The sequence below is a fragment of the Microchirus variegatus genome (genome assembly GCF_963457635.1).
Source record: "Microchirus variegatus genome assembly, chromosome: 1".
Lineage (NCBI taxonomy): Eukaryota > Metazoa > Chordata > Actinopteri > Pleuronectiformes > Soleidae > Microchirus > Microchirus variegatus.
Genome location: NC_139802.1, coordinates 39,438,267 through 39,461,415, shown reverse-complemented (window position 1 = coordinate 39,461,415; position 23,149 = coordinate 39,438,267). Strand labels below are relative to the sequence as shown.

Below are 23,149 nucleotides of genomic sequence, written 5' to 3'. Positions count from 1 at the left end.
CTGTCGATTTGTCTCCCACAGCTCTCAAAATGCCATGATTGCGTTAAAATAGTGGCGTAAATCAGTGCAGGCTTCACAAGAACCAGATTTATTCCCAATCAGATAATTTGCTCTCATCCTCCTCCTGCTTCACATTTACTGTACTTCAGACACCGTTATAGTGAAACTACATTAAGACGGAACAAAGGAAGGTCATGCAGTAGTAACGTGACTTGCAGTCAATGTGCATGTGACTTTTTTTTTTCTTTTCTTAAAACCAACTTTGCATTGCAGTATGTGAACTGAGCAAAATGCACCAGTGATGTTTTAAAAAAAAATTTTTTGGCATTATTTGCCATATTGTTGACCTACAACTTTAAGGATACATGTGCCAATAAAATTGACAATGAAATGATTTGTTTTAGCTGTAATAGCTTTTTTCCTCATATGGCAAAATGTGTTTTTTGCAAACATGGCCTCAGTTTCCCCTCTTTACTCGGTCAAGGAACCATATAGTCTTACTTGTATTGTGTGCTTTTTTATTTTTTTTTTAAAACCGTATTTTCTCCTATTTGTACGCTCATCTTTGTTTTTCTTGTTTACTTATGCCCTTGCCCATTTCTGCACCTCTTGTCACCTAACTGAACTGTTGTAAACGTGTTTTAGGAATAGTCATTCGATTTTGATGCAGATACATTTTTTTGCATCAAAAAAATATATTTTTTTTAATTCACCTATTTAACTTTTTGCATTGTGCTCCTCAAAGGCTACAAATGCAATCAAAAACATAACCTCCTTGGCAGAGGTAAAGGTATCACGACCAGCCGCTAGGTGACGCCATTCTGCGTTTGAACAAAATAGAACAGCGTGACCCTCAGGCACACCGTGCTGCCTTCACGCGCAGTCGGAAATATGTCACTTCTCCGTTACCTTCGTGTTGTTGCGCTCTCTTTCGCAGCCATAAATTCTGCCGTCTTTAAATGTATACGCATTAAAACCTACTTGAGCGTCTAGCTGTGAGTTAAAGGTATTTTTTCCGTGAGCTTGTTAAATGTAAAAATACTTGTCGGGTATTAGGACCGCTCGGTCGTGCGTCAGCTGACTGCCCAGCCAATTATATGCCGCCGCCGCACTGTTTGTCCCACAGCTTCTTCAGCTTGTTGCGAAAACGGGTGTCTCTGCCGTGAGCAGGCCCATGTCTGAAAACCTAGACGGACGGTCACATTTCAGCGGAGAGCCAGCGACACTCGGTCCGAACAGGTAAACGCTTCTCCGTGTCCACGTTCAATGAATGCGTCTGGGAAACTTAGATTCCCCCCCCCCCCCCTTCGCCTTTTTCTTTTTTTTTGGAGAAGGAATTAGCGGTGTCGGTTCATGTTGTTCCTTTATCTGCAGCAGAGCAAGATGGAGTGCGAGTGGAAGCCAGACGAGCAGGGACTCCAGCAGATTTTACAGCTTCTGAAAGAGTCTCAGTCTCCGGATACGTCCACGCAGAGATCCGTCCAGCAAGTATCCTTTCCTCAGCCACACTGTCCTCTGCTCTGACAGCGATGTGACACTCAACAGGCTAACTAGCTATAGCCACACCAGCAGCAGACTTAGCCGGGTGTATGGAACCGTTATAAGCTAGTCCGTAGTCTCTGGTTGCTGCGTTTTTGTGTGTCTTTATTAGGTAATAGAGTGATAATAAGCTCCGTGTCGTGTAGCAGGGCCGTGTCGTGCCGAATATTGCTGGGCCTTTGTAACAGTAGATTCTGACGTGTTATGTCACGGTAATACAGTTACCGTGCACTTGAACGTCGCATGGCTCAGCCTAGCAGTTAATCGCAGTCCTAAACGCCCTTTATTACCTCGTACAAGTCTCCAGCAGTAAATAATGAGTGCAGAGCTAATCCGTGCAACACCCCCTCCTTTATCATTAGCCACCTAATAACACTTGACACCACAGTGTTAAATTTTTCTTATATATTTTTGAATGATCAGAATGTTATAATTTTACAAAGAGAAAACCAGTTGTTTCAGTATCATCTATATTATAATTGAGGACAGTTGTCACAATGGTGTAACGACAATGGTGCTGTTATTATCATCACTATTATTGTTTAATTAAAGGTGCATTATGTAATAAATCTACAGAAACTGGCCATAAAATCCTCCTAATATGTCAGAGACTCAGGAATAATGTTAATATAACAAACTGAACTCACCAACAACAACAGTACAGCCAAAATATTTGCATTAAAAAAAATATTTTGCAGACTGCAAATCATGTTTATGTTTTGAACTCGTGTTTAGGCATGTGGCGCCACCTACCGCAGTCTACCAATCATTGCAGTCAGTAGAGTCTGTAAAATGTTAAAAGATAGTCATTTTAGTGGCATATATTAGCAAATAAAATATTGACTGGAAAAAAAAAATCAAACCTGTTATTAAAAAAGCTGGCATTCAATTCGTAAATTGATTTATAACCAAATAATTAATGCATTCCAGAAATCTAGAAGAATTAAATGCAGCATCTAACATTGTTTTATTGCTCTCTTATTTTGTTACCAAATTAGAGATTAGAATTTAATTGTGGAGAATATATATTTTGCATCCTGCTGGCGCTAATGTTTTTGGTTGCATGCTGATCCGAAGGTTATATGTACCGAGTCGTTAAAGGCGCCATATGTAAGAATGTGGCCAAAAACGTTTACTTCACTCAAATTCAAAACACAGAGGTATTTTTGGTTTCGTTTTCTCCGCCATTGTAGCTCAGACGTAACTGGCAATCCGTGGTTGCTTGGCAGCTGAGACTCTACTGACTGCAATGATTGGTAGACGGCGGAAGATGGCGCCACATGCCAAAACATGACTACAAAACATAAACGGGGTTTACGGTCTGCAAAATATTTTTTTTTATGCAAATATTTTGGCTGTATTGTTGTTTGTGAGTTCAGTTTGTTATATGAACATTATGCGGAGGATTTTATGGCCAGTTGCTTTAGATTTATTACATAATGCACCTTTAAGTCATGTGCTGCAGAGCTGCTGTTATAACTCTGAATGTGCCATGTGGTTGGTCAAGTATTCAGTCAGGCAAATTACATATTTATGACCTCAACAATCAGCATACACCCACTTCCCTCTCACACATGCCTCCTGAAAACATTAACACCTGCTCTTTCTACATCTCTTAAGCTGAAAGTGTTTATGTTGGTTTTGTGCTCACATCTTTTATTTTTTAACGTGACGTATTACAGTACAGTTGGCACCTTGTCTTCCTCAACCACTTCCACAGAGACTCGAGCAGCTGAACCAGTTTCCAGACTTCAACAACTATCTAATATTTGTTTTGACGAAGTTAAAATCAGAAGGTAAGAAAATCTGTACTTTTTTTTTATTTTTATTTTTTTTATTGCGTCGCATTTGCACCGCGTTCTTCTGACGGCGTGAGCCATGACTCGGCTGCGCCGATGGCATCTTTGCCACAGGATGACGTGGCGCTCGCAATATGGGTCGCTCTAATTTTAAACCTGATTCCTGGCACACCGCTCGGCTCTTGGCTCGACTGTCTACGCAGTAATGACTCAAATGTTAAGAGGTGTTAAGACATCGCTCACAGTTCACATCCAACAAGCCACAAATATTCAGGAAAGAAAAAAGATGATTGAGTCCAAAAGTAGAACCATCAATTTATAAATGTAGATAATATATTAGTCGCAGTTCATGGTTTATTCCGATGCTTGCGTGAACGGTGTTGGGTTTAATGAAAAGCAACGTGGAGGCTGTTTGTTATGAATGCAATGATCGAGCCAGTGACCTTCACAACACTGACGTCTTTACTGTGGCTCCACTAACGTTCATTCACTTCTCTTGTCTCCACTTTACAAGATGAGCCAACGCGGTCCCTGAGTGGGCTGATACTGAAGAACAATGTGAAGGCCCACTATCAGAACTTCCCCAATGGCGTGTCTGATTTCATCAAGGGCGAGTGTCTCCAGAACATCGGAGACTCTTCTCCCCTTATCCGGGCCACTGTGGGTAAGTGACCACTTTTGGACCCAATAAATAAATAATAAAGATGCCGGTGAAGATGAGTAATGCTTATTTGTATGGCTGCAACTAACAATTATGACCATTATAGAGTCATCTGCGTATTAGTATCTCAGCTAACTGAATAGATGTTTTATCTGTGTAACACTGTAAACTTTTTCAAATTTCTGGTTTTATCCACAAATAAATGTATTTCATAAATGTACATTTCAGAAGCTGAAATCAGAGAATGCTCTATTATTAACAATAATAATAAAAAGCCACTCAAACTAATAGTAGTAATTACATTTGTAACTGAATCATAATAAATTGATCTGTTATTTTATCCTAGGCCCAGTATTTTGCTTTTCTGACACTGCTAAACTAATACAAATAGTATAAACACTATTCTACAATGAATGTGAATGTCTGGGATTCTTTTGTGACTGTGAATTACACAGTCGTGTGTGTGTATTCTTTGTGCGTCTGTCACATCACTGTGACTTACAGTATCGTAAATCTGCTCTTCGACAGGCATCCTCATCACCACGATTGCCTCCAAAGGAGAATTACAAAACTGGCCAGAGCTCCTGCCTAAGCTCTGCCTGCTGCTGGATTCTGAGGACTACAACACGTGTGAGGTGAGGATAAACTCTGGATCTTGTGGCGTCTGGTTTCGTTTGTCTGGTCTTTCTGTTTAAGTTCCTTTGAGTACCTTTTAATATGCTAAATAAATCAAAAGATTATTATTTTTAGACCGTAAAATCTGTCCTTATACAGACAACGATGCTCGCCCATGTCTGCATGACAGAAACCCTTAAAAATTCACACACAATGATTATGTGTACATCAAATCAGCATGTCTAATACTTGTAATCGGCATGTCCCATTGACAGCTTAATTATCAGTAGACTCAAAGTGGGACATTCATTCGGCATACCATTTGAAATTCTGGATTTTAGGGACTACACTGTCATTTTTAGGGTCTTAGATGTTAGATGTCCCCTTCTTGACTTATTTTGCACAACTCCGCTCAGTCTAAATTGGAATAAATGCACCCCAGCTCTTTTCTGTGACTCTGTGTCTATGTCTGAGTGTGATCATAATGTAATGTTATGCATGTGCTACAGTATAAGTAAGCCAGCAGAGACACACAGCACTGCTCTTGGTTTATATATTTATTTATTTATTCGTGGATAGAGAAGAGAGCTGCATCATCTATTAAGTGGCAGCTGGAGAGCTTCCTGCTGTCTCGATGAGCTAATGGCAGACTCACAGCTGGATCAGCAGCAGCAGTCACAGCTTCAGATTATATTGTGTATAACACACGACCCCATTATCTGACTTTGAACACGTCAACCAGAAGAGTTGTATTTATTAGCAAATTCGAAATTCAAATGGTAGATAAATAAGATGCTGGATCAGTTGATCTGTGTCCAGACTTAACCTCACATAAGTCGGGATAAATAAAGCATCTTGAATCTTGAATAAACTCTTAGGATGTTAGCTGTCAGCTGCATGAGCCTGTGAAATCAGCTGGTACAAGTGTGCAGGAATGAATGCAATCATTGCACTGGAACAGAGCTGCACCTAATGTCATTGCTCCATGTGTGTAGCGTGTGTGAAATGACAATAAAGGAATCTTAATCTGATAGAGGAGGTGCACACAGACTAATGAAGGCACATGTTCAAGTGTAATGCTAAATTCAGCTGCGTCGAAGCGGCGTGTGAAATGCATCCGAGCAGGATTACCCATCGCTGCCTTGGAGCAGGAATGTCCACATGATTATTTGAAAAAAATGAAAGCAGCCTTGTTGCACCACAGTATGCCTCTCTGATGAAACTCCTCCAGAAGATGAGATTTAGGTCAGTTATTCACCGAGGAGGATCGAGAAGTATGCGTGTTCCTTTTAATGCCCAACAGTGACTAAATGGAGCAACCCCTCAGCAACTTACAGTGTTTTTGTTTGTTTTTAAAATATTCTTCTTAGGGTCTGATGTTGAAGATTAATACAATTATTTTGTTTCCAATCTGGAGGCTAAATGTGCAAAAATCTATTTAAAATGGGTCACAGGCTATGCAATGTGCCTGCTTGAGCCTGCAAATGATCACTTTTCCAAATGCTAACTGCTGTTAGCTCCCAGTAGCCTCTGTGTCTGATGTTATTTCCTGTCCCATAAGTTTCTTTTTGTTTAAGGTGGACCAGACCTTTAAGGTGGACTTAAAGAGATACGACTAAACCGAGCGTTCTGAACAGGGCAATTTTGGCAGGGTGATTGAACTGCTGTGGTGTTTCATCCTTATGGTATTTTGACCAAAGCATGTCACTGACATGTTCATTAGGACACCAGGGAACTAGGTGAACTTGGAGAAACAGGATATAATATGGGACCTTTAATTTTTTTTTTAACTTCGTTTTGAATTAATAGCCTGTGTTTGGTCTCACACGTTGATGGTAATTAAACTGACATCATCATGACAAGTGTATTTCTGCTCAGCGATATATCATGTGTCGTTGAAATGTACCGTCTCTGAACAGTTGCAGTCGCTTCAGTTATCCTCACTGGATTATTATGTTTTATTCAGCCGAAAGTGAACGTGGGAGTTCTGCAGCAGCAGACCTTGGTTCTGCGAATACCTGTGTGTCATTCCAAATTAATTGGTGAAGGTGTTGCCTGTTGCCATGGAGACCCTTAAATAAACCTTATCATTACTGCTACGAGGATTTGGATATCTATTTTGGGTGTATATTAGTGGGCTGCCAGTGTTTCGGTGCCATATGCTTTTCACTATCCGAGCAATGTGAAATGCACTTACTTCTGTGCGAGGTAATCCATGTCACTCGATGATTTGTCCTCATTATGCATACATTGTATATCGGTGGTGTGTAGGTGTTCGGTGTGAGTGACGTGCTATCTGAGGTGAAGGTCACTGTGTTTATTTTTCTCATGGTTATGGACATATTTAATAAATCAGATGCAAAAACTGCCGTAGTTCTTTCGGAGTTGCAGCTGTGCAGTAAAGCCCTGTCTTGTTAATGGACAGAGATGAGCTGTAGTAGGAAGAGCCAACACTGTAAGCCTCGCCGCATGCTCTATAAAAAGACACAAGCAGGTGTATTGGAACCCAAGTGCAGTGTTGGTGGATGTCTTTATTTAGGTTCTGCCTGAGAGCGGTTTTACTGTCATGATTAATGGCGTTTGCAAAGTGGTTGCGCTACGTGTTGTGAGGGTCAGGTTTGATGTTCGCTCTTGAGGGTGAACGCTCGCGTATGAAAATGCTCCGTCACCGTCGCGCCGATGTGGACCATCACATCAGTCCTGTTTCAGGGGTCCTGAAGGCGCCGTTTGACTGACTGGACGCATTCTCCGTGTTTGCCTTGACTCGCTGTCAACTGTGTGAGTTACATTCTCGAGTTTAACAACCTTTCATAGCTGCTCTTGAAGAGTGGATTACACTTCAGCATCACCGGAATGCCCGAAGGCCACTCCCATTTCTCTGCCCTTTTCCCCGACACACTCTCCACTCTTACGAACACCGACAGTGCCCTGTAGGGTTGGGAATCGCAGGGAACCTCACGATACAATGTGATACACGGTAGGTACATGGTCCAAGATAGCAATAACATCGCGATACAGTCGATCCATTGCACAACAATCTAATAGCGAACTGAAGAAAAGAAAATGTCCGACTCCATGATGAAGAGACTGTGGTTTAATTTTTTTATTAACTCATTCGCTGCCAGCCGTTTTCGAGCATTTTGACCCATTTATCGACACCCACAGAATATTGTGTTCTATGGCTATGTAAACAGTGAAACTACCAGAAGAAGGAACAGACTTTCTTCTTTCATCTGGTACAAAAGTGTTGTTTCTACCTTTTTCCTGTTCTTTAGTAATTGGCATTAGAATATAGGCTGATTTTACTAAAAACACAGTTTTTGACCAAAATACGAGAAAACGCAGTTGACGTCAATGGCAGCGAATGAGTCAAAATACAGATTTTTGCCCTGGCGTATCAATTATCATTGCGTTGTATCATCAAATCAATATTTTGACACACCCCTAGCGTCCGATGTGTTGACGTGAACTGTGCCGTGACCTGCTCCTCATTAGAGGTGGGAACGATATATCGTCTAAGATAATATAGTGATTGTTGTTTGAAAGATATTGCTATTTGTGCGTACTTCACAAAACAACTGACTAGTAAAATATCCATTATTATCCATTACAATGACAGAACAGGGAAAAAAGCAAAGCTTTGAATTTCAGGTTTTGCTTCATAGATAATCAAATTATTTGCAGGTTAAATTGCATGTAATTTTCGACATATAATTTCTTCAATTGTTAATTTAGCTTAATCTGGCATTATCTGATTCCACTTCATAAATCTTTTTTTTTTTTTTTAATGGTTTGATTCACCAGATGCGTGCTTCACTGCGTCTGTGACCTTGACACGGTCTCGGCCTTAACCTTCATCATCATTTTATCTATCCCCCCCGACACTCCTTCGCATTTCTTTTTGCATCGACGACCAGTGTGGATCAGTCTGTCATCTGAAAGGAATGCAGACGTGAGAGTCGTCTCCATGGAAACACGTTTCCGATGGCGTCAGTGTCGGCGCTGTTTCTTGTGTTATGCTTCTCAGACTGCATTTTTGTGAGAGACGGTGGAATCTGCAGCATATTTACAGCATACTAACAATCTATCAAGACACAGACGTGAGTGTGTCTGTGTGTGTGTTTAAGTCCGACGAACACTCACAGACTGTTTGAAGGTAACATCAGCAGCATTGGTGAGCCAACTGAACCTGATTTTGAGCACACAAATACAGCACAATAACATTCAAGACATTATTGCCACAGTAGAAGCTTGTTTTTCTTCTCATACATTTGTTCACCATGTATATTCAGTAAATATGGACGTGCAATGGGATAAAAAAAATATGTTTTGAATGTTGGGAAAGATCCAGTAGAAAGAATAATGAATGTTTGGACTGTCGATGTTGTTTCATGTCAGGAATGGGCGCCTTATTTTCCTATTGGACATTTTGTAGGCGCACAGTCACAGTTTTTGTGACAACTGCTCTATTTTTGATTATTCTGTGACAGTGAAATGGGCGACATGGCTTATAAATAATATCTGGATAAGTTTCGGCTGTATCACGTTATAGGGGAGATATATGGAGATGAAAAGCTGCACTCGGGTTGTTTCTCTGGATTCGTGAAAAGTTTTCTTTGTTTGAGTTGTTTGAGCTTCCCAAGGGAGATAACACCTGGTTTATTACTATGTTTTTGGGTGTCCGTCCGTTTGTTTGTTTGTTTGTGCTTCCACACTTGCACTTGCCAATATGACCAACAGAGGCCGCCAGAGGCTTGTTGCGTGAACGGGGTGAAGTCTGCCATCTCTGATTGGCTTTTTCTCAGGCTTTTTAATGTTAAATAAAGACATTTACGTGTGTTAGAAACAATGAAATTGCCTCTAAATAAATAAGGTCAAACTTTGCTAGAACACAAATAATGAGGATTCAAATTAAAGATGTATTATTAGGTGCCTTTTACTATATTTCACAAATTGCTTCAATATAATTATTATGATGACCAGGAAAAGCCATCCATTAAAATGGATAAAACAAAATAAATGAAGTGTGGGAAAACTCAAGAATCACATTACTAGAACTAGAAAAGCACTCGGAGAGCGCAGACCTCCGCCAAGGCAGCTCAGCCCCCTCCACAAAATAGTAATAGCATCTACGGATCAGGCCCATGTAATGTAAATGTAATCACTTGTTCCTGGTCCCATCCGTCTTTTCCTGAAAATTTCATCCAAATCTGTCCGTGAATTTTTCGAGTTATGTTGCTAACACACAGATGGTGTCTCCAGTATCTCAGTAGTTGTCCGGTATCCTGACAGTGGAATTCTCATCTCTCTCTTTTTTTCCTCCCCATGTGTCGTCCATGTTTCTCTCCGTCTTTCAGGGAGCGTTTGGAGCCCTGCAGAAGATCTGCGAAGACTCTGCCGAGATCCTGGACAGCGACATGCTGGACCGTCCCCTCAACGTCATGATCCCCAAGTTCTTACAGTTTTTTAAGCACAACAGTCCGAAGATTAGGTATGACTCTTCTCCTTTCTATTTTTATGAACCTTCAGTCTCGCGCATTAACTTTAAGTGAGTTTCAGTGAGTAATTGTATTATTCTTAACTCATGACACATGATTATTAGTATGTTGTTCAGAAAGATGATTACATATGTAGCATTTTTATTAAGGCGTAATGAAGGTTTATGAAGGTGTATGGCTGCAATTGAAGATACTTCCAGTTTTTCTTTCCTAAACCTCAAAATGATTATCTTCATGAATGTTTTGTTTTGCTAAATAACCTACAATATAAATGTTTTCATGGTTTCTTTGGTATAAAGGAGCAAATAAAACCAGGTAATTTAAGAGGCTAAAAAATCAGAGAAATGTCTTTGTGTTTAAAAAGATTAGTAAAACAGATTTAATGCAATTTATTTCCAGGAATAATTGACAAATCGATTAATTGTTGCAGCCCTATGTAAATGGATGGCTGAGGTCTCCGTCTATTATAATGTAGCAGGTCTGTTGTTGCTGTGGTAAGGAGTTTCCCGTGTCAGACGGTTAAACGCGTTTAGTTTCGAAGAAAGAAGAAGAAGACAGAGGCTGCATTCATGGCGTGCAGCATGTGAGGTAAACATGACGGTGTGACACGCTGGCGTTATTGTGTTGCAGGTCTCACGCCATTGCCTGCGTCAATCAGTTCATCATCAGCAGGACTCAGGCTCTGATGCTGCACATCGACGCTTTCATCGAGGTGAGTCTTTCCACAGTTCACACACACACACACACACACACACACACAACAGGTGCTTCAGTAAATAAAAGCAGGTTGTTTGTGCTTTATGTCTCACCTGACCTTTATGTCTCCGACTTGCACTCGCTGAACTTTTTACCCGATCGATTATTTTAGAGTAGCATGTATTTAAAATAACGAATTGTAGGAAGAACCAACTGTTGTATTCGTCTAAAACCGAACACCGTTTTTCCTCACAACTCAAAGAAGACATTTGACCCCGTTTCTCCCTCCAGAACCTGTTCGCTCTGGCGACAGATGAGGAACCAGAGGTGAGGAAGAACGTGTGCAGAGCTCTTGTCATGCTGCTGGAGGTCCGTCTGGACCGGCTCCTGCCACACATGCATAACATCATCGAGGTGAGTGAGACCCAGCGTCGTATGAATCGGAGCTGTTCTAAATTGATCACTTTAGAATATTTATGCACCGTATTCCTTCGTACTGATTTGATGAACCGATTCTACACATTGTTACATATGGCGCCTTAAAGTAAACTGTATTGGAAGTCTACAATGTCTAAAAAATAACTATTTATGCATGCATTCCTTGGCCATTTTTATCTGGTTGAGCATCAACACTCTTGTCCATGAATGATACACCCTGTGGACAAGACACTGTACTTGTGTCGCTGTTGGGCTGCAGATATTTTTACATTTTTGAGAACGCAATAACAAGTTTTAGAAATCGAAGCGTAACGTCTGTAATATGAACTTGGATTCCTTTTCATTTCAATCTCACAGTACATGCTACTGAGGACTCAGGACCAAGATGAAAACGTTGCCTTGGAGGCCTGCGAGTTCTGGTTAACTCTGGCCGAGCAGCCGGTGTGTAAGGAAGTGCTGTGTGGACACCTCTCCCAGTAAGTACACACACACACACAAACACACGTTTGCACAGCTATCTATTTAAGGACTGTGACTTCCATTCATTTGGACAGCGTAAACAAAGCATGAGCTCTATTGTTGTGGAAATGATCTGCTGCTGGTGAAGAATGAAATAGAGAACTTCTGCTGGCCGACAAGGTTTTATTTCCTTTGCAAGGAAAAGGTCAATCTTCACAGGAGTGATCCGAGCTGGAGAAAGACTTAGAGCAAAGTGAGCCCTCCACATTTATACCTGAGCAACTCCCCTTTTGCATTTCTCCAATAGACAAAGGAGTCTGCCTTTCCCGGCCGTGTTTTCACACCTATTTGTCTACTGTAGGTATCGGGTAGCCGGCTCCCTGCAGACGTTGTAGAAAGTTCAGGCTAGACATCCTAATTACACAATATATAATACACAATACACAATACACAATACACAAAAGGACCTGGTATTCTGTGTTAGGGAAAGGCTCTAGCTCTGAGACCAAGAAATTGAATTTGCCATTACACTATCCATTACCTAACCTTAACCTAACTACAGTTCAAATCTTAGCCTTAAACTTAACCAGTGTTTATGCCAGAAAAGGTCAAAGGACAAACACACACCCACGCTCGTACAACATTCTTATTGAGGATACTCATAGACTTGGGTTAGGGTTAGGGTTACCCTAACCATCATAACAAATGCCTAACCCCAACCCTTAATCTAACTGTCAGAATGTCCAGCCAAAGCATCCAAACCCACACACACAAACACGCCTACTTCCAACACACAAAGAGACACTCTAATACAAATATCGAAAGCTGTTGATTAATCACAACCTTGGCAGTTAGTCCCTGAAAGAGTGATGCATTCCTCTTCCTCAGCCCAGGACGGTTGATTAAGAACCTTGGCTGTCGACCTCAGCTGTAACATCTGTCAGCACACTGTTATATTAAACCGTGCCGCAGCAGGAATCGGCTGTGACTGATGGCTTTTGGCCTCTGACCTATCCTTGCCCTTTGTTCTCATCATTTTACCTCTGGTTTCCACTCCAGACTCACTCCGGTGCTTGTCAACGGGATGAAGTACTCCGAGATTGACATTATTCTGCTCAAGGTCAGTTCATATTGCCTGATATTTGTGCCTGTTGGTGATACTGTGACACACGGTTCCAATTAAATTGGATATTAGATGTCTTGTAAAACACATTTTACAAACACTGACAATGTAGTGCAATAAAAAAAAACAATAATTGTGTAAATTGATTGCACATGAGACGGGGAAAACTTCTTATCTCATTATCAGGGCGACATTGAAGAAGACGAGGCAATTCCTGACAACGAGCAAGACATCCGTCCACGCTTCCATCGGTCACGCACAGTCGCCCAACAACACGAGGGTGATGGGATCGAGGACGACGACGACGACGATGACGAACTGGATGATGATGATACTATTTCTGACTGGAACTTACGTGAGTTCGGTTTAAATGCACAGGGAATCGTTTACATTTCTTTCAAAATCTTTTATTCCTTTCCTAAAAAGTACTTTTTTTGAATCTATGTTCCCGTCTGTCTTACTCTTTGTGTTGTGTCTGTGTGTGTGTGACGTCTGCATGATGTTTGTCTGCACACTTCTTTGTTTGTCTCCAAATATTAGGCAAGTGTTCGGCGGCAGCATTGGATGTGCTGGCCAACGTCTTCAGGGACGATCTGTTGCTGCACATTCTGCCCCTTCTCAAAGAGCTGCTCTTCCATCCAGAGTGGGTGGTTAAAGAGTCCGGCATTCTCGTGCTGGGAGCTATCGCTGAAGGTAAGTAGACGGAGGAGAAGAAGAACAAAAACTTGAATAAATGGCACAAAACTGCAAATATTTTGAAAGTGATTCATTGTGACATTTTATGGACCAAAAGCTTAATCGATTAATCAAGATGGTAATCTGCAGATTCATCGATTAAATAAATAATTAAAATAATTGTTAGTTGCAGCTCTGGTCAGGTGTGCACCTTTGAAAGAAATCTACCTCAATCTGAAAAGAATGAATGCAGAAGTATGGGCCCCCCCGTTGACGCTGTTGTTATCCCTGTCTCCAGGTTGTATGCAGGGCATGATCCCGTACCTGCCGGAGCTCATCCCCCACCTCGTCCTGTGTTTGGCTGATAAGAAGGCCCTGGTTCGCTCAATCACCTGCTGGACACTGAGCCGCTACGCCCACTGGGTGGTCAGCCAGCCTCCAGACGTCTACCTGAAGCCCCTAATGACGGAGTTGCTCAAACGCATTCTGGACAGCAACAAGCGCGTGCAGGAGGCTGCTTGCAGGTAAACCCCATGTTTACCCCAGTTTCCCTTTGTTTGCTGTACAACGTTTTCTTCCCTCTTCACATTTTAATCTCTCCTTTACCCAGTGCCTTTGCCACTTTGGAGGAGGAGGCTTGTACAGAGCTGGTGCCCTACCTGGCATTCATCCTCGACACGCTGGTGTTTGCTTTCAGCAAGTACCAGCACAAGAATCTGCTTATTCTTTATGATGCCATTGGAACGCTGGCAGACTCGGTGGGACACCATCTGAATAAACCGGTAAGTAGGACAAAAACGTGGCTTCACCCAGTTTCACTTTATTATAAAATTAGCATACACTGTTGTATTCCTTCTTCCTCATTTCCCCTCTTAGTCCTAGTAAAGTGTGTAGTTTCAGATGTTATTGTGAAATACATCCTGCCAGCAACAAACACCACCCACTCCCCCAGTCTTGCTCAATGTTTTTGTTTGAACATCTTGACCGAAGCATTATGTACTGCAATTATTTCCTCGCGTATTACTAGCACACTGACTAATTTAATCCATGTAATCTAACAGGAGTACATCCAGATGTTGATGCCTCCCCTGATCCAGAAATGGAACCAGCTTAAAGACGAAGACAAAGACCTTTTCCCTCTGTTAGAAGTGAGATTTTAATGTTTTTTAATGCATCAATCCAAGTTGTGTAATGAAAACCTCAGACAGATAGATCACCGAGTGTGTATCTGTGTTCCTCAGTGTTTGTCGTCGGTAGCCACTGCCCTGCAGAGTGGCTTCCTGCCCTACTGTGAACCTGTGTATCAACGCTGTGTCAACCTGGTCCAGAAAACCCTCGCTCAAGCCATGGTAAGAGCACAGGACCCTTGAATGTCCATACATACTTTACATAAATACACATACCCATATATGTACACTAGTGCAGTGCCCGTAGGAAGTATGTGTTCCTATAGTGGGAGCGAAAGAAGATTGTTCAGTTATGGTAATGCATGATAATGAACGTAAAGGCTAACATCATCCAAACACTGTGCAACCTCATTAGCCACAACACAATTTTATAAAATTTTCGATTAGCTAATGCTAATCATAGCCTCGCTAGCTTACCTTTGGAAACAGGTTCGCCAAGTTAGCTGCTAAGTAGTAGCATGCTAATGCAAAAAAAATAAAAAAACTGTGCTTGCATAAAGCTCAAATATAAATGAATGCTAATGTTTGCTGGATGTGTAAATAAAGGATTGTTGGCCAAGAGGTCATGTTCACACATTCACAAGTATAAATTTCAGGTAAACGATGTGAAAGATATCATTAGTTTTTTTCAGTCTTTTGTCACGTAAAATTTATTCCAATTTGTATTCTCTTTTTTTTCCCCCTGTCCTTTACTGCTCCAGCTTTATCAGTCACAGCCTGACCAATATGAAGCCCCCGACAAAGACTTCATGATCGTGGCTTTGGATCTTCTCAGTGGACTCGCTGAGGGTTTGGGAGGAACCATTGAGCAGCTGGTTGCTCGTAGCAACATCCTCACGCTCATGTATCAGTGCATGCAGGTAAAGACCTGTCACACTGTGTGTGTGTGTGTGTCTGTGTGTCTGTGTGTCTGTGTGTGTGTGTGTGTGTGTGTGTGTCTGTGTGTCTGTGTGTCTGTGTGTGTCTGTGTGTGTGTGTGTGTCTGTGTGTCTGTGTGTGTGTGTGTGCGTGCAAAGCTCAGGACACACCACCCTGACAGTCTGCCAGTGATGTCCATACATACTTTACACACATACACATTAAAAATTAGAGTAGCTAGCTGTTGTGGCTGTCGGCCACGCCGTTATTATGTCAGCCCTATGCTAATAATAATCGTAGCCTCGCTAGCTTACCTTTGGAAACAGGTTTGCAAAGTAGTAGCATGCTAATGCAAAAAAAATATGTGCTTGTGTATTGGTGAATGGACACCTCGTCGTTTAAGTATAACACCATGCTACTTCATTTCCATGTCTTTGCACATCATCCGATTGGCTGCAGCTATACAGCTAATCACAGCAATTCAACACACTCGATTAACGCCAACAAGAGATGACGTTGCTGCACTCACTGACCCAATGAGGACCATTCATGGTCAATGACTGTCCGAGGTGGTGTGTCCGGGTCTTGGTACGTCACTTGCCTGGTGAACTGATGGAAGTCGGCTGTTTTGTTGACCGTTTGTTTTTCTCTCTGTCTGTTCAGGACAAAATGCCAGAAGTGCGCCAGAGTTCGTTTGCTCTGCTCGGAGATCTGACCAAGGCTTGTTTCCAGCACGTCAAACCATGCATCGGTAGTTTCTGTGCAGCTGATTCTGAAACTGTTTGGTAATAGTTTTGTCTGTTGCTAATTTGACTCATTGTCCCCCTTCCAGCTGATTTTATGCCCATACTGGGTACTAATTTAAACCCAGAGTTAATATCAGTGTGCAACAATGCGACATGGGCAATTGGAGAGATAGCTGTACAAATGGGTGAGTGCTTGCCTTCATAAACAATGTTCCCAATATATGATTTACACTTAATATTGTTATGGAAATACAGTCACTGGAGTGCACGGTCAACAGATTTCTTTCCATTGTCGCTTCCTTCTCTGACACCCACAGGGCCCGAAATGCAGCCGTACATCGCCATGGTGCTGCACCAGCTGGTCGAGATCATTAACAGACCCAATACTCCAAAGACTCTGCTGGAAAACACAGGTACCACTTGGTGGCAGTGCTGAGCCAGAGCTAGCCATGTCACCACATACACAGGGAAGTGCTCACACACACACACACACTCATTCAGCCAGGATTCACCACACTCACTTGGGTGCCTGTCATGCCCTCACCAAGCCTTGAGCCTTACAGGTTTCGCCAGTACAGTACAGTATGTTAAGTATTTTCTCTACTGAGTTACATTCTGGCGGCCTGACGAGGTAATAAATGAAACGGAAACCCAGGGCAAACCCTGGTGTGAAATGCTTAACAATCTTGAATCAAGCGAGCCGTGTAAGCGCCCAGTCTTGGAGTTTTACTAATGTGGTTTGACTCTGCACCATCACGTGTGTTACTAGTCTACCGTAAAGGCAGAGGATAAATCACAGGTAGAGATGCATTCCTTAGTGTCACATAGTTAACTTACTGACCACTGAAACAATAACAAGTCATGAATGACTGACTAAAAGTTAGGACACGTAAGCCAAGAAGCATTCTTCTCACGAGTTGAATTGCAAGTTCTAATGTCAGGAGTCAGAGACTGATGGTGCATGCGAGGGTGAAAGTGTAACCCGCCAAAATAAAATGAAAAAAAAAAAACTAGGGACTCTAGTAGATGTGTTCCTGTTTGTTTGCTGTCAGTTTATTTGTTGCTTTTATTTACTGTTATTTAAATGTGGATGCATATCTGCTAATAGATGTTAAATGTTGTTGAAGAATGGCCAATGTTTGATGCAGGATACACAATATAACTCGCAAGAGTTCGCTCACGTTTGCGTCTGACCAGTGGGACGTTTTTGCTTTGCTGTTTTCAATGTAAAACTTGAAAACACAAATGAAAATAAGAGATGTTTCGATCTAAATCTGACGTCTGTCTACGATGATTATCAGCGGAATTTGGTCAGTCATAGCCACGTAATGCCGCCGTTCCACGTGGGTGTGGCAGTAAAACCTTGATCCATTTTGACTTGGATCAGCCGATCCTGCACTGAACTGTACTCTAATGAGCATACCATCTGCTTTCTGCATGTGTCATTGGACTGTTCATAAATGCCTGTTTGTTAATGAGAATGTTGCATAGTTTTGTGTCTTTGAAACTTAGGTCCTCCCTCCTCTCTGCCTCATAAGAACCTGCTGTGCTGGATACTAGTCTCCCTCCATGTAGTTGCCTTGGAGTAATCTTGTCATTTCTTTTTTCGAAAAAGACATAAAATACAAATTTCTGTTTTCTGATTGAAAATTAACATTTGTGAGTTTAAGGGAGAAATCTCGAGTCATCTGCTATTGTTTTTACACGCACATATCAGCGACCAAACACTGACACATTTTAAATTGGTCCACTTCAATCACTTTTCCGACCAGATTTCCGAAAGCACATGCCATTGTTTGCCTTTTTCTATGAATGTCCTGTCAAAGTTGTCGGTGTGTTCTCCCTTAAACGTGTTGTATGTGTTTTTTTAGAGTGTCATATTTTACATTCCTCCTCACGTTTGAAGGGGCGGCAATAATCAACACTAGTGAAATCTTCTGTTTATTATCATACACAGATTCTGTTGATTTATGTCTCTGAGTTGTTTGTTTTTTCTTTATTTTTTTCTCCTCCCCCTCCTCATTGCTCATGTCTTGGTTGGCGTTTGGTGGTGTGTAACCGTGATTGCGTTACCTTAGCAATAACAATTGGTCGTCTTGGTTACGTTTGTCCTCAAGAGGTGGCACCCATGCTACAGCAGTTTATAAGACCCTGGTGTGTATTATTCAATCTTTTATTTAATTCATCTGTTCTCTGCTTTCTTTCTATGCTCTCCACTGTCTTCTGCTGCTCCCTCTTCTCCCCTGTTGCTCTCCTTTCTCCTCTTTCCTCCTCAAAAGAAGTCTTTTTTTTCAGTTGATTTTCTTTTCTCTATGAGTTTGTAATCATTGCCAACCATGTGACTAACCCTGTCCTCTTTTAGGTCCTCCTTGTGATTTATCGTTTTGTGTTTTTGCCTCTGTAGCACCTTCATGTATTATACATTAATTTGTTTAATTTCTAGTTGTCGTTGATTTTTTTTGTCATTGTTAACTGTCGGTAACAACCTAAAAGATGCATGGGATCATGCCTGCTGGTTCAACAACAGAGAAAGGCTGCAGTCTTTGCTGCAAAAGACCAATTCCTAAATCCCTTTCTCTTTTTAGTAGTCACCCAGCTGCATGTGCCTTGTCCCATAGTGTCCCCCAAACCTTCTGTACTCGATCTGTCCAAAAGAGAAATATTATTTTTAAGGTGCTAAAGACGAGGTGTTGATGAAGACAAAGTGAAGTTACATGCGCTCAGAGTAGTGTTTTATATTTCTTTAATTTTTTTGTGTTTTGGTGTGCATGCTTGACTTTATCTCAGGTCATGTTGTAGACACAATTGTTCTGCTCACATAGAATATATATATATTTACTGTTACTTACTTTTCCAGCAAGTGAAAAAGATGTGTTCACATGCATAGAAGTTATTAGTAGTTTCTACAAGTATCTAAAAGTGTTATTTTCTGGGTTTTCGACGTGTCTCCTGTTAAATGTGGCTGTCCCTGTCGCCAGGTGCTCCTCACTACGCAATATAAGAGACAATGAGGAGAAAGACTCTGCGTTCAGAGGAATTTGCACTATGATCAGTGTAAATCCAGGAGGTGTAGTGCAGGTGAGACCCAGCACTAAGATGCTATGATGCTAATTATGTTGTTTTTTTTCATGGCTCTGGAAGTTAAAATATCACCTCACCTCTCTCTCCTCTGGAACAGGACTTTATATTCTTCTGTGACGCAGTGGCCTCCTGGGTAAATCCAAAGGAGGATCTCAGAGACATGTTCTATAAGGTAACGCCTGAAAGTGAATACAGGTTTAGCTGCAAATCTACCTGAGATGATCCAAGCGAAATAACTGCTTAAAATGGACAAATGTTTTTAGAAGAGTGCAGTGTCTGTAGGAAGTATGTTTTCCTATAGTGGGTGCTGAAGAAGATTTTTCTGTTATGGTAATGCATGATAAGGAACGTAAAGGCTAACAGGCTAACTTGTTTCCAAAGGTAAGCTAGCAAGGCTACGATTAGCATTAGTGTAGGCTAACATAATACACACACTGTGCAACCTCATTAGGCACCACACAATTTTACACTGACGTGGCTGGCAGTCACAACTGCTAGCTACGCTAATGCTAATAAAAAAAAAATTGCGTTGTGCCTATGAGGTTGCACAGTGTTTGTGTTATGTTAGCCCTACGCTAATGCTAATCGTAGCCTCGCTAGCTTACCTTTGGAAACAAGACAGCCTCTTTACTCCCACCTCCCCACTCCAGACAGCGCAGCTGCTGCTGATGAGCCGCTGCCTGCCTGGTGTAGCTTAATAAATCAGCCAACATTACTTCAAAAAATTTGAAAATCAAGGATGCACACCATCGGGCCATGCTCAACCCATATCTAAAATCTTAGGGCGATCTGACTCACGGTCAGCGAGATATGCCTGTCACAGACAGACACAACTTCATAGATAGATGGTTCACTGAGGTCATTTGCTCATTCACTCACTCAGTAGCTCCCCTGCCCCCTAGTGGAGGACCGGAAACATGCACAGTGTGACACTCGTAATAACCTTGTCATGCGTATGATCTATTTTTGAAGGGCGGCGTTCCTTTATAACATGGTATGAACTTCTCTCCCGGTGTTGAATTTCAGATCCTTCACGGGTTTAAGGACCAGGTGGGAGAGGACAACTGGAGACGGTTCTCAGACCAGTTCCCGATGCCACTGAAGGAGCGGCTGGCAACCTTTTACGGGGTCTAACCGTTTCCCTGGCGGTGTGCCTCATCACTGGGGTCAGTTTTCTTCTCTGATGGTCACTCAACACAGCATGGAATCAACCTGAGAAGTCCTGTTTTTGGTACTTAATGTCGTGTCTCTCTGTCTCTGCACAGGTTATTCACTTTGGGAGACAAAATGGGGGAACCTCTTTTACCCAGGGAACATGTTACCCTTTACTGGGGGGAAGGGTCTGCCTACTGAGGGGAGGGAAGGGGTTCGGGCCCCTCCCCGACCTGGTGGACGGGGTGGGAAGGGAGGTGGTAGCTGCAGTGCTCAGAGCCCCGATGCACAGGCAAATGGGGGAAAGGGACAGGCAGAACAACCTAATCATGGGAGGAAAATTCATGTAATCACATCTTACTCAGAAATAAGGATATTTCTGTTTTTTTTTTTATCTTTCTTCTCCAAACTCTTCACTTTCTGTCAGTTGAACGACTGAAAAGAAATGCAAAGCGTTTGCTCTTTCATTTCGGCCGTATGACAAGTTTTTCTTAAGTTGAGAGGTTTGCGCAGAAGAGAGCATTTACGCGTTAAAAACTATGTCGGGTTTTTACGGCGAACGGCATGCGGTCGTTTAACGAGATAGCGTTTTTACCACTGGAACGAACCAGTGTTCACCTTAAGAAGAAGTTCGTTAAGAGATTCTTTAAAGACAAAGGTAGCTTAAAGGTTAAGGATCAGCAGCTAAAATAATGAATATCACACAGAACAAGATGATTTTCAGTGTTCCTATTCGTGAGCAGGGCGAAAGCTGTTATTTATGTCACTGGAGAGCACAAGAGTTTCTTTTTACGGGCAAGCTTTTCTGAGAATAGGTAGCATGCTTGTATCATTGTGAAAAGCTGTTGAATATTTCGTGATGTGCGTTGCGTTCGACGGCTGTCATTCCCCCTGTACTTAGGCTCTTCTTTGACCTCGTATGTTTTGATCTATTTACAGTACTTTCTGTTTCCTCTACCGGATAATTACAGCAATCAGCTGTAGCGTAGCATGACGGCTTTTTTTTTTTTGCACCAAAATGAGGTGTTGAAAGTAAAAAAAACAAACAAACAAGAGTCTTGGCTGTGATGTAACGGTGCAGTGAATGCCGCGGTTTCGGTTCTCGTGGTGCGGATGCGACACGGACGTTCGTATCGAAAAGCTTGTTTAGACGCTCACTTGCGGAGGAGAGACGAGGAAGCAGAAGCACACGCAGTCGATGTCGTCCTTGAGTGAGTCGCTCGTCGTCTTCTGTTCCTCGGATTTAAAAACCCGCAGCAACGCTAAACAGCCGTCGGTGGCCATTCGAACCTCGCAGCTCATCGAATCAATGTTGGATATGTTTATTTCTCAGTGTGCTGACGTTTTTTTCCCCCGATTAGTCGTTAGGCTTCTTGTGCTCAAAGCATGATCTTGAGGATGACTGTGTAATGTTCTTGGGGTGGTCGTGCTTCGTCGGGGTACTTGGATGCTTTCGTCTCTTGCATGTCGGTGGCCCCTCACAGCCCAATATAGTGGGAGGTGGGGATAACGGGAGGGGGAGGGGGAAGCTTCGAATTAAGGTTTTAAAAGTACATAAACAGTAAGCATTGTAGGTATTTTAACTCTGGGACAGTCCTAAATGTCACTTAAACCCTGCTGGAGTGTTCTCCTTTAACTTTTACCCCATAGCTGGATGTAAAGTTTAAAAAAAAACAAAAAACTGTGAAACTACAATGTCGATGTCTTTTGTTGTTTTTGTGCTGTTCTATTTAATTAAGTGTGTAAGTGTTTAAGTTACAGACATAGGCTGAATGTATTCCATGATGGGTTGGACAGTGAGGATTTTGTCTTTTTTTTTTAAACTTAATTTAATTATTTTTTAATGCCCAGCCAGTCATTTTTCCTCTGCTGGCCAGAGTAATAACTGCAGTATTTTAACATGACATGCACTTAAAATTTAAATCTCATGCGCTTGAAATAAGTAATTGTAGCCAAATCCTTGATAATATTACGACGAAGTATTATGGCCAAACTGAAGAGAGATAAAACATAATTTTTACGAGAATGAACCAGTGTTATGTCTGTGTGATTCTTTCTTCCCAACAGACTCAGTTTCTTGCACAATCTCTCCAAAGTCCTTATGCTAAATATAATGTGGTGCTGATGGGCCAAAAAATATGAAGTATTTCTGAATTTGTGAAGCCCCAATCAAAATGTAATTTTTATAATTAGGACTTTATTGTCAAAAGAAAAAAAGAACATCTTCAGTTTGGCCCTAAATACTCCGTGTCATATGACCCTGGTGTGAACACAGATCATTACTGCAGTGATTCCCAACCCTGGTCCTCAGGGAACCCTGGTCCTCAGGGAACACTGCCCTGCCATGTTTTAGATGTTGCCCTGCTCCAAAAACGCCTGATTCAGACGAAAGATTACATTTTTGAACATTTCTTTTTAACAAAAGTTAAAACATTATTATTATTATTCCTATTTTATTTTTTTTTACAAAAGTTGAAACATTATTATTATGTTTTTTTAAATTGAAAGATAAAACATTTTTAAATGACAAAAGTCATAAAACATAACATTTGAGAACTTTTTTTGACAAAAGTTGAAACATTACAATTTTTTTTTAATGGTCAAAAGTTGAAACATTATTTA

The 23,149-nt window shown here is 41.6% G+C and overlaps 1 protein-coding gene across 1 annotated transcript; it reads left to right on the top strand.

Moving 5' to 3' along the window:
* Positions 1–1,143: 1,143 nt before the first annotated feature.
* Positions 1,144–20,528, top strand: tnpo1 (transportin 1). Its single transcript, XM_083898971.1, has 24 exons — positions 1,144–1,239; positions 1,375–1,488; positions 3,260–3,335; positions 3,853–4,002; positions 4,528–4,634; positions 9,972–10,105; positions 10,743–10,824; positions 11,100–11,222; positions 11,604–11,722; positions 12,765–12,825; positions 13,015–13,183; positions 13,369–13,521; positions 13,802–14,027; positions 14,114–14,285; positions 14,565–14,651; positions 14,745–14,852; positions 15,392–15,550; positions 16,212–16,299; positions 16,381–16,479; positions 16,612–16,707; positions 18,373–18,448; positions 19,273–19,372; positions 19,473–19,547; positions 20,402–20,528. The coding sequence occupies exons 2-24, from the start codon at positions 1,384–1,386 to the stop codon at positions 20,507–20,509; spliced, it is 2,673 nt and encodes an 890-aa protein (XP_083755097.1). The 5' UTR covers positions 1,144–1,239; positions 1,375–1,383; the 3' UTR covers positions 20,510–20,528.
* The last annotated feature ends 2,621 nt before the right edge of the window (positions 20,529–23,149 follow it).

Bases quoted from the DNA above. Each gene is read 5' to 3' on its own strand.
- tnpo1 (XM_083898971.1), top strand. From the start codon at position 1,384: ATGGAGTGCGAGTGGAAGCCAGACGAGCAGGGACTCCAGCAGATTTTA. The intron at 10,825-11,099 runs GTGAGTCTTTCC...TTCTCCCTCCAG, and splicing joins ACATCGACGCTTTCATCGAG to AACCTGTTCGCTCTGGCGAC. The intron at 11,723-12,764 runs GTAAGTACACAC...TTTCCACTCCAG, and splicing joins CTGTGTGGACACCTCTCCCA to ACTCACTCCGGTGCTTGTCA.